The sequence below is a fragment of the Nerophis lumbriciformis genome, linkage group LG26 (genome assembly GCF_033978685.3).
Source record: "Nerophis lumbriciformis linkage group LG26, RoL_Nlum_v2.1, whole genome shotgun sequence".
Lineage (NCBI taxonomy): Eukaryota > Metazoa > Chordata > Actinopteri > Syngnathiformes > Syngnathidae > Nerophis > Nerophis lumbriciformis.
In genome coordinates this window covers 6,522,501-6,534,982 of record NC_084573.2, presented here as the reverse complement: position 1 = coordinate 6,534,982, position 12,482 = coordinate 6,522,501, and the positions used below count along the sequence as shown (strand labels likewise).

General features: G+C 37.7%; 2 protein-coding genes across 2 annotated transcripts in view; both read left to right on the top strand.

Moving 5' to 3' along the window:
- LOC133623977 (uncharacterized) overlaps window positions 1-12,482 on the top strand; it is a 72,442-nt gene that overhangs the window by 33,442 nt on the left and 26,518 nt on the right. The window lies entirely within an intron of this gene.
- Window positions 10,037-12,482, top strand: part of LOC133623983 (uncharacterized) — a 185,528-nt gene continuing 183,082 nt past the window's right edge. Inside the window, exons 1-2 of the mRNA XM_072916108.1 lie at window positions 10,037-10,079; window positions 10,158-12,269. Of these exons, the coding sequence (XP_072772209.1) occupies window positions 10,037-10,079; window positions 10,158-11,446 (1,332 nt within the window). The 3' untranslated portion in view covers window positions 11,447-12,269. The remainder of the gene's footprint in view (window positions 10,080-10,157; window positions 12,270-12,482) is intronic.

The following is a 12,482-nucleotide window of genomic DNA, read 5'->3' as shown; positions in this document are numbered from 1 at the left end:
GCGTTTAATGAAGACGACGTTATTGTGGTTATTACAGTGCTGTTCTCCTAACCAACACGTACATTTACGCTGTTTAGTCGAGTAAATGTCGTTAATATATGTTTATTTGTTGGATACATTAGTCTAAGCGCACTCAATCAATCAATGACGCTTTCCGCGCGAGCTTAGCGTGCTAGTTAGCTTAGCTTGTTAGCCGCTAACAAAGAGGCGGAAGTGATGAAAACACATCGCTAAGCAGAGATCAAGTGTGAGTGTAAAGTGTTGTGATTGTGTGAAAATGTGCGAAAGAACGATAGCAGAGTACGAGGAGGAACTTTGTCTAACAAAAGAGGAGAAGGAGCGACAACATCAACTACTGGACGCTGTTTTCAAGAAACATCAAGTTGTGTTACACAGAACAGGTTTGTTTACTTCTTACTCTCACATATTTACTAACGTCATATTTAGTTATTAACACTATTCTTAAATATATTGTCTATAACAGTGTTTTTCAACCACTGTGCCGCGGCACACTGGTGTGACGTGAGATACAGTCTGGTGTGCCGTTGGAGATTATCTAGTTTCACACATTTAGGTTAAAAATATGTTTTGCAAAGCAGTAATTATAGTCTGCAAATGATGTGTTGTTGTTGTTGAGTGTCGGTGCTGTCTAGAGCTCGGCATAGTAACCGTGTAATACTCTTCCATATCAGTAGGTGGCAGCCGGTAGCTAATTGCTTTGTAGATGTCGGAAACAACGGGAGGTAGCGTGCAGGTAAAAAGGTGTCTAATGCTTAAACCAAAAATAAACAAAAGGTGAGTGCCCCTAAGAAAAGGCATTGAAGCTTAGGGAAGGCTATGCAGAAAACTGATGGCTACAAAGTAAACACAAACAGAATGCTGGACGACAGCAAAGACTTACTGTGGAGCAAAGACGGCGTCCACAATGTACATCCGAACATGACATGAAAATCAACAACGTCCCCACAAAGAAGGATAAAAACAAATGAAATATTCTTGATTGCCGAAACAAAGTAGATGTGGGAAATATCGCTCAAAGGAAGACATGAAACTGCTACAGGAAAATATCAAAACAACTGAAAATGCCACCAAAATAGGAGCGCAAGACAAGAACTAAAACACTATACACAGGAAAACAGCAAAAATCTCAAAATAAGTCAGGGTGTGATGTGACAGGTGGTGACAGTACACCTACTTTGAGACAAGAGCTATAGTGATGCAAGGTTGGTTATGCTTTAAAGTCATATACAACAATTGCGACAGCGATTTTTTACTGTCCACTGAGTTTCGTTTTTTAATGATGTCTGCTGGTGGTGTGCCTCCGGATTTTTGCACCGCAAAAAATGTGCCTTCACTCAAAAAAGGTTGAAAAACACTGGTCTATAAGAAGGTGAATTGTCATGTGAGAATGTTGCACTGCTTTGTTTTTATATTGTTCATGAAAACGAGACAGTTTGAGACACACAATATTTATGAGAGGTTGATGTTCCTCTCAGTGTGTAACAATGTGTATCAACATGTTTACACAAAACTCACACAGTCACCAAATATATTTTACATGGTGGGACAGGAGTTAATGCTTGCGTCTCACAATAAAAAGGTCCTGTTTTTTTTTTTGATTGATTGAAACTAGGGATGTCCAATAATGGCTTTTTGCCGATATCTGATGTTCCGATATTGTCCAACTCTTTAATTACCGATACCGATAACCGATATATACAGTTGTGGAATTAACACATTATTATGCCTAATTTGGACAACCGGGTATGGTGAAGATAAGGTACTTTTAAAAAATAATGATAAAATAAAATAAGATAAATTAATTAAAAACGTTTTCTTGAATAAAAAAGAAAGTAAAACAATATAAAAACAGTTACCGTATTTTTCGGAGTATAAGTCGCACTGGAGTATAAGTCGCACCTGCCGAAAATGCATAACAAAAAAAGAAAAAAACATAAATAAGTCGCACTGGAGCCCGGCCAAACTATGAAAAAAACTGTGACTTATAGTCCGAAAAATATGGTACATAGAAACTAGTAATTAATGACAATTAGTAAAATTAACTGTTAAAGGTTAGTACTATTAGTGGACCAGCGGCACGCACAATCATGTGTGCTTACGGACTGTATCCCTTGCAGACTGTATTGATATATATTGATATATAATGTAGGAACCACAATATTAATAACAGAAAGAAACAACCCTTTTGTGTCAATGAGTGTAAAGGGGGGAGGAAGGTTTTTTGGGTTGGTGCTAGGGATGTCCCGATCCGATATTTGGATCGGATCGGCTGCCGATATTTGCCAAAAATTGCGTATCGGCAAGGCATGGGAAAATGCCGATCCAGATCCAGTTTAAAAAAAAAACCCCGGTCCGTATTTTCCAATGCACCTATTTAAATAGTACATTCCACTTTTCTGCTGCTCCCTGATTTCCGTTCCGCAATTTCCAGCACACCTTCAACACATCCACAGGTCTGTAGATTCTCACGCAGTTGCTTTTAGCTGCTGGCATTACACGACAGGCTCTTCTCACTCTTTCCTGTGTCTCCCTCTCACAGACAGCAAGCGCACCTTCTTACACACGTCACATACTGTCACGACATATGTCACATACGTATACGTCATACGTCACATACGTATACGTCCTCCCCGAGCAGAGAGGTAGCAGCATGGCTAACGTTAGCTGTGATGCTAGCGCAGCCGTGTGACCAACGTTCTCTCTAAGGTGCGCGCTTGTGCAATTGCAAACTGCTCAAGCGTCCACTGCGCATAGCAATTATATGCCACACACAAAATCACATAAAAAAATAAGCGCATAACAATTTTCGACACACGGACACGACAGAGAAAACAGTTTTCGTCATCATTGTTCAGATATTATAACGTCTGTCGAGACGCTTATCTCCATTCGGTGCCACACGTCCACACCATCAAAATGCCGAGGCAAAAATTTCCACATCAACACCGTATGAAAAAATTAGTGATTTTTTTAGTTGTGATTTCCTTCTCTGCATGAAAGTGTAAAAGTAGCATATATTAATGCAGTATGAAGAAGAATGTTTTAATGTAGACATGCAAGCCTTGAAAGAACATTTTGAAAATCAAGACTACATTTAAGTTGATTGGCAACACTAAATTGGCCCTAGTGTGTGGATGTGAGTGTGAATGTTGTCTGTCTATCTGTGTTGGCCCTGCGATGAGGTGGCGACTTGTCCAGGATGTACCCCGCCTTCCGCCCGATTGTAGCTGAGATAGGCTCCAGCGCCCCCCGCGACCCCAAAGGGAATAAGCGGTAGAAAATGGATGGATGGATGGAAGACTACATTTCCTGCAAATGGGTGCATTTCTACCTTATATTTTAACTTTAGATTTATTCTCATATCAAACTCTTTTGGCTGTCTTTTTGACACTTAAATCAGGCGCCCCCCTCCACACCCCGGATTATAAATAATGTAAATAATTCAATGTGATTATCTTGTGTGATGACTGTATTATGATGATAGTATATATCTGATAGTATATATCTGTATCATGAATCAATTTTAGTGGACCCCGACTTAAACAAGTTGAAAAACTTATTCGGGTGTTACCATTTAGTGGTCAATTGTACGGAATATGTACTTCACTGTGCAACCTACTAATAAAAGTCTCAATCAATCAATCAAAACACATAGAATCATCATACTGCTGTGATTATATGCATCAAGTGTTCATTCAAGGCTAAGGCAAAATATCGAGATATATATCGTGTATCGCAATATGGCTTTAAATTATTGCAATATTAAAAAAAGGCCATATCACCCAGCCCTAGTTTCAATGATGCCATTTCTGTTTGTCATGTATAATTTTGTCTATTTTGTGTTTATCCTTGAATAAACAGGTCAGTTTCTTGTTACCAACCATTGTGTATTATTCAAACTCCCCTAATTCAGCTGGCTAGTTGTTATCAAGAGTACTAAAACCCTTTTCAACATGATTCTGACAACTAAGTAGGCTAAATAACTTTAAACTTTAATACATGCTCGGATAGGCCAGTATCGGTATCGGTCAGTATCGGTATCGGATTGGAAGTGCAAAAACAATATCGGTATCGGATCGAAAGTGCAAAAACCTGGATCGGGACATCCCTAATTGAAACTAGGGATGTCCGATAATGGCTTTTTGCCGATATCCGATGTTCCGAAATTGTCCAACTCTTTAATTACCGATACCGATGTCAACCGATATATACAGTCGTGGAATTAACCCATTATTATGCCTAATTTGGACAACCAGGTATGGTGAAGATAAGGTACTTTTAAAAAACAATAATAAAATAAGATAAATAAAGGTGATGAGATGAGGTGGCGACTTGTCCAGGGTGTGCCCCGCCTTCCGCCGGATTGTAGCTGAGATAGGCTCCAGCGCCCCCCGCGACCCCAAAAAGGAATAAGCGGTAGAAAATGGATGGATGGATGGAAGATAAATAAATTAAAAACGTTTTCTTGAATAAAAAAGAAAGTAAAACAATATAAAAACAGTTACCGTATTTTTCGGAGTATAAGACGCACTGGAGTATAAGTCGCACCTGCCGAAAATGCATAACAAAAAAAGAAAAAAACATAAATAAGTCGCACTGGAGCTCGGCCAAACTATGAAAAAAACTGCGACTTATAGTCCGAAAAATATGGTACATAGAAACTAGTAATTAATGACAATTAGTAAAATTAAGTGTTAAAGGTTAGTACTATTAGTGGACCAGCAGCACGCACAATCATGTGTGCTTACGGACTGTATCCCTTGCAGACTGTATTGATATATATTGATATATAATGTAGGAACCACAATATTAATAGCAGAAAGAAACAACCCTTTTGTGTCAATGAGTGTGAATGAGTGTAAATGGGGGAGGAAGGTTTTTTGGGTTGGTGTACAAATTGTAAGTGTATCTTGTGTATTTTATGTTGATTTAATTAAAAAAACAAAAAAACGATACCGATAATTTCCGATATTACATTTTAACGCATTTATCGGCAGGCCGATATTATCGGACATCTCTAGTTTACATGTACAACTTTCCTTGATGCTGCCACAGAAAGACGTGTTTTATGCCACTCCTTCTTTGTCTCTATTTGTGCACTAAACGTTTTATGCCGTGCGTGAATCCACAAAGGTGAGCTTTGTTAATGTTATTGACTTGTGTGGAGTGCTAATCAGACATATTTGGTCACTGCATGACTGCAAGCTAATTGATGCTAATATGCTATTTATGTTAGCTATATGTACGTAATGCATCATTATGCCTCGTATTTTAGGTATATTTGAGGTAATTGTATTTGTAGTTTCCGTTTCTTTCAACTTGAACACACACATCTTTACCTTTGTCAATTCTAAGCCAGTAATTTCCAGGAGTTATCACACCCTCTGAAAAGCCTCCATTTTAGTAATGTTTTCTACTGTTGTAAAAATGTGTAGAATAAATATTACATTTCAACATTTCTGTCAACGAAGATTTGCATCAGCCTGTGACACACATAGTCATTTTGATAGTAGGCTAATATAGCTAATATAGACACTTACATCATGTGTTGCCTTCATTTTAACACTTATACAAGGCTTTAAATTTTTTGCAGCTCCAGACAGATTTTAATTTTTTTATTTTTGGTCCACTATGGCTCTTTCAACATTTTGGGTTCCCGACCCCTGGACTATACCATTACAAAGTTAAAGTTAGAGATAAGGCGTGTAATAGAATAGAAAGTACTTTATTGATCCCTGGGGGAAATTCACCATCATAGTTCGCTCACAATAGACAATAAACATTTAGGTATTTTTACATGTGAATAACATAAATACAGTCTATTATACAACATTATTCACATGTGAATAATATAAATACAGTCTAATATACAGCATTATTCACATGTGAATAATATAAATATAGTCTATTATGCAGCATTATTAACATGTGAATAATATAAATACAGTCTATTATACAGCATTATTTACATGTGAATAATATACAGTAAATACAGTCTATAATACAGCATTATTCAGATGTGAATAATATAAATACAGTCTAATATACAGCATTATTCAGATGTGAATAATATAAATACAGTCTAATATACAGCATTATTCACATGTGAATAATATAAATACAGTCTATTATACAGCATTATTAACATGTGAATAATATAAATACAGTCTATTATACAGCATTATTCACATGTGAATAATATAAATACAGTCTATAATACAGCATTATTCAGATGTGAATAATATAAATACAGTCTAATATACAACATTATTCACATGTGAATAATATAAATACAGTCTATTATACAACATTATTCACATGTGAATAATATAAATACAGTATTATACAGCATTATTCACATGTGAATAATATAAATACAGTCTATTATACAGCATTATTCACATGTGAATAATATAAATACAGTCTATTATACAGCATTATTCACATGTGAATAATATAAATACAGTCTATTATACAGCATTATTAACATGTGAATAATATAAATACAGTCTATTATACAGCATTATTCACATGTGAATAATATAAATACAGTCTATTATACAGCATTATTCACATGTGAATAATATAAATACAGTCTATTATACAGCATTATTCACATGTGAATAATATAAATACGGTCTATTATACATTTAAGTACAGTCAAAAAGCAACATATGCATTATACAGTTTGATGGCTGTCGGTATGAAGGACTTCCTGTGTCGTTCCGTGTTGCATCCATAGGTTGACATATATAAAGAAAACAAATGGTTACTCACTTTATACCAGTGGTTTATAACATTCTGATTAGTTTTTTAGGAATGTTTTGATCTACGCTGACTTGTCCTTAAAATCGCTTGTGGCTGGGACAAAAAAACAAAACTATTTCCCATGTTTTTATTGGATGTTTAGCTACACACTTTTTTACACAACACAAATGTAAACAACAACAATCCCATTGTATTTACAATGTCAGTAAAAACTACTTCTATTGTCACTTAATCGTATTTACCTATTTACTCAGCAGACATCCAGCAGCCCCCTCACATTAAAGAAGAAGAGGAGGAGGAGCCACAGCCCCCACATAGTGAGGAGGAAGTGTGGATCACTCAGGAGGAAGAGTGTCTTCTAGGGCAGGAGGAGGCTGATCTCAGCAAGTTTCCACTGACTGTTGTCTCTGTGAAGACTGAAGAGCATGAAGACAAACCACCTGAGTCCTCACAGCTTCATCACAGTCCAAGTAAGCACAACATCCACTTATCATCTAATACAATGTTTGTGACACATGTTCATCCAGAGACCACACTTATGACTAAAGATGCAGATATACTTGCTTTTTATCTCCACATTCACTGAGTTCAATGAACACTGCTGCTATATCTGCCAATGCACAGCGCAACTATTCAGAACTTACAATACAGAGCTAAAAATGGCTAAATAAACAACAAAAATTGAGAAATGTGCAATTGTTACATAAAGTTTTTGATTTAAAAAATGTCGTCTCTGGACCGAGTTATAGTTTAGGTTAACTAGTTAGTGTGAAAGTAGTCACTTGATCGGGGAAAGCAGGAGACATGTAAAGTATTGTATTGGAGCGATGAGAATATTGTGTAGTCAACTGTAATTACTCAGTGTGGGCTGCAGAGGTGGGCTTGCCGTAGTGTTCGACTTAGTTTGGGAGCGAACACGAAACAAGGAAGTGTTCGAGGAGCTCTTCTTGTGGGTGTGTTTCACGTTCCTGCCTTTTAGCTCTACAGTGCTCGTTTTCATTCTGCCTCCTTCATATCTTCTCCGCCATTACAGTATAATCATGAATTAATTAAGATTACATGTAACAAATTGTTATAATTGGACAAACAAACTTGTAGCAGACACCATGAAGGCCATCTTACATCCATGACTTTACCAACAAAATATTGGAGTTTTTACAAACCCCGTTTCCATATGAGTTGGGAAATTGTGTTAGATGTCCTCTTTTCACCGGACATGTCCTCTTTTGCGGACATGTCCGGTGAAAAGAGGACGTATGGTCAGTCCATCCTAGCCCGTTAGCTGCGTGCATGATAGCAAAAGAGGACATGTCCGGTGATAGCATGCTAGCAGCGACCGAGCTCGGTCCTGACCATACGTCCTCTTTTCACCGGACATGTCCTCTTTTGCGGGGCTGTCCGAGCGGTGTTTCTTAAATGCCTCAAATGTCCGGCATTTTGAGTTAGGGTTGCGTGTATTTTCAATGTACGTTCAGGGTTAAGAAGGGGTTAAAAACAAAACAAGTTGTGCGCGCAGCAGCATTGGTGAGGGAGTGGCAGAGACTGAGAGAGACAGAGAGAGTTGTGATAAACGCGCATGCGTCGTCAGGCTCTGCTTTTTATCCATAGATTTATCGATTTCATTTGTTATTATCTATAGCAGGGGTGTCAAAAGTGTGCATTTTTGTAACATTTTCATTGTTTTATTTGGCAAGTTGAAAGAACATGGCGCCAGTATGCTGTTTTTTTTTTTTTTCAATAAAATACTGGAAAGGATAGAAATGTAGTTTGTCTCTTTTATCCGATTATTAATCGAAGTAATAGTCGACAGATTAATCGATTAGCAAATTAATCGTTAGTTGCAGCCCTAAACACAACATAAACACAGCAAAACAAATACCCAGAATCCCATGCAGCCCTAACTCTTCCGTGAGTCGGTTGAGGTGGGCGGGGTTTGGTGGTAGCGGGGGTGTATATTGCAGCCCGGAAGAGTTAGGGCTCCAATCAGCAGATGTCCTGTTCTGAGAGGTAGGGTTGATTTTTTGTTGTTGTCATGTTCTATGTTCTCCTTTGGGTCTTTGAGCAGCTGTCATTTCTGTTCTGCAAGGTTTTACTGCTGGGATTATTTTGTCTTTGTTCATGACTTTTCGTATTGCTTTTGTTATTCCCTGATGTACGATATGGTTTAGGACAGGGGTGCTCATTACGTCGATCGCGATCTACCGGTCGATCTCGGAGGGTGTGTCAGTCGATCACCAGCCAGGCATTAAAAACATAGTCCTAAAAATGAGCGATCATAAATCTTCACTAAAACGTCACTTATGTCACTTGATTGACATTCACGGCACCTGAGAGTCTTCTGAGATGACGGTGGCTGCTGCCAGCTCATTAAAATTACCGACTGGAGGGCGAGAAACACTTTATTTCAACAGACTGGCGCCGTACCTGTCGTCAAAACTCCAAAGATCGACTGCACAGTTGCGCTAACAAAATAAGAGTCTCAGAAAGCTGGCGTGCACAAGCTAGCAAGCTACGGAGTTTGCCGACAATGTATTTCTTGTAAAGTGTATACAAAGGAGTACGGAAGCTGGACAAATAAGATGCCAAAAACCAACCACTTTCATGTGGTATTGGACAGAAAGGAGGACTTTTTTTCTCCTCCATTCAAAAATGCGGACGTTATCAGCACCACTGTCTGATTCCAATCAATGCAAGTCATCAGAATCAGGTAATACACCAACTTATATTCTTGTCTTCATGAAAGAAAGGAATCTATGTGTTAAACATGCTTGTATTATCTTTAAACACCTTTAACTTATTAACAATATTAACTATATGTGTTAAACATGCTTGTATTATCATTAAACACCTTTAACTTGTTAACAATATTAACTATATGTGTTAAACATGCTTGTATTATCATTAAACACCTTTAACTTGTTAACAATATTAACTATATGTGTTAAACATGCTTGTATTATCTTTAAACACCTTTAAGTTGTTAACAATATTAACTATATGTATTAAACATTCTTGTATTATCATTAAACACCATTAATTTATTAACAATATTAACTATGTGTTAAACATGCTTGCATTATCATTAAACACCTTTAACTTGTTAACAAAAACATATATTTCATAAATAAGTAAATATAAATTATATATATATGAATGAGGTAGATCCCCACGACTTGATCAATTGAAAAGTAGCTCGCCTGCAGAAAAAGTGTGAGCACCCCTGGTTTAGGACATCTTGAATATCAACATGGTGAGTGATGAGATCCTAAAAGACATCAGAACACATGCTGGTGCAGGACAATGTCACGTGAGATCGGGCTAATCTTGTCTTTTCTAAAGCACGTGTTGTCTAATTTTGTGTCCTGCAGACGTCTGTGAGAGCTATCTTCTCCCTGAGCAGCAGGAGTGGACCTCAAAGATGGAGCAGGAGGAGCCCCAGCCCCCCTATATTAAAGAGGAAGAGGAAGAGCCGCAGTACCAGCACATTAAAGAGGAGAAGGAGGAGGATCCACATATCTCTTACAGTAAGGAAGAAAAAGAGTCGCAGCTCTCCCTCACCATACAGCGAAGGAGGAACCATATTCCCATCCACATTAAAGAGGAAGAGGAGGAACACAGCATCAGTCAGGAGGGAGAGCATCTTGAAGGACTGGAGGAGGTTGATGTCACCAAGATGCCAGTGACTGGTGTCCCTGTGAAGAGTGAAGATGATGAGGTCAAAGGTAAAAGTGAGGAGAAGAGAGAGGCGGAGCCTCCAAGCAGACACATGACAACAGAAGCTGATGGAGACCACTGTGGAGGATCACAAGCAGACAAGCTCTTAGCTCCACTATCAGATAGTGAGGACACAGCGTCACACTCTCCTGACACTGATGATGAAGACTCTAAAGATGGTAAGACATGTCACACTGACAACACACACTTCACATGTCCTCACTGCGACAAAACCTTTAAATACCGTTATTATCTGAAAGAACACATGAGAATGCACACCGGGGAAAAACCTTTTACCTGTTTGAACTGTGGTAAAGGTTTTGCACAGAGGCGGGATTTGAAAAGACACACGAGGACGCACACCGGAGAAAAACCATATTCCTGCTCAAGCTGCAACAAAATCTTTTCTCACCGATCAACACTTGTAAGACACACAAGAACGCACACCGGAGAAAAACCTTTTTCATGTTCAGTCTGCGGCAAAGTTTTTGCACTAATTCAATATTTGAAAAGGCACAGGAGAAGACACGCCAGAGAAGAAACGTTTTCTTGTGCAAGCTGCAACACAATCTTTTCTGAGCAAGCAACACTTGTAACACACACTGGAGAAAAAACTGTTACGTGTTCAAACTGCAACGCGAGCGCTTGTGACCAATCAAACCTTGTAGCACACATGAGAATATACACCGTAGAGAAACCCTTTTCCTGTTCAGTCTGTGGTAAGGGCTTTACTCGAAGGTACCAGTTGAAAACGCACATGAGAACACACACCGGAGAGAAACCTTTTTCCTGTTCTATCTGTGGAAAAGATTTTACTCAAAAGCAGCATTTGAAAACACACGCGAGCACACACACTGGAGATAAACCTTTTTCCTGCTTAGAATGTGGTAAAGGTTTTGTACGAAAACATAGTTTGAAGGAACACATTAGAACACACACTTGAGAGAAAAAAAACGTCTTCCTGCTTGGAACGTAGTAGAGATTTTGGACAAAAAAAGATGTAACAATACGTGAAAATACACACGGGAGAAAAGCACTTATCTTGTGATAAGGAATTTGTACAAAGAACGCATTTTAGAGTACACGTGAGGGTGCACACCGGATAAAAAACGTTTTCCTGTTCAATCTATTGCAAAGGTTTTGGTCGAAGTCAATGTTTGAAAAGACAGGTGAGAGAGTGTTCAGTCGCAGTGTGTGAACGGTCAACACTTTGACTTTCTAACAACATCAGCACATATGACAGGTGTGACATCATTGTTGTGTGTGTCATTTTTTCAGATTTATTTTCAATTTGAACATATATAGTTTCAAAATGATGCATCATTTTATATTTTCTTCATAATATGTCCAAAAAGGAGTAGGAAGAAGCTCTTATTTTTATTTATTCTACCCCTTTTTGCACATTTGTTTACTCTCTGTACTCTGTATACACACATTACACATCTGTGTAGTTAATACAACACATCTTAACTAGGTAAGTCATTTATGACGAGATAAATGTATTTTTTCCCCTCAAATTCAAGACATGCACCGGTGTTAATATTCTTTGTGCTTAGTAAACATTTGTAGTTTGAATAGTTTCTTAAAGTGGATCATATCAGCACATTGTTTCACTTCTTTGCTTAAATCCATTCCATATTTTAATCCCACATACTGATATGCTGAAAGTCCTATATTGTATGTTTATGCAAATGTTTTAAATTATATTTTTCTATAAGGTTATATTTCTCTTTTGTTGAGAAGAAATGTACATTCTTGGGAAGCAGGTTATAGTTTGCTTTGTGCACCGTGCTGTTTGCACGCAAAACACTGAAATTAAATATTTTTCATTTCAGGATTCAGGATGCTTTATTATTGTCCATTATTTTACAGGTACAGGACATATAAGAACTGAAATTACAGTTTGTATGTTCTCTATATCCAACATTATTTATTATCACAACTGATCTTTTTGTAACACGGTTTGTGACAGAATGCAC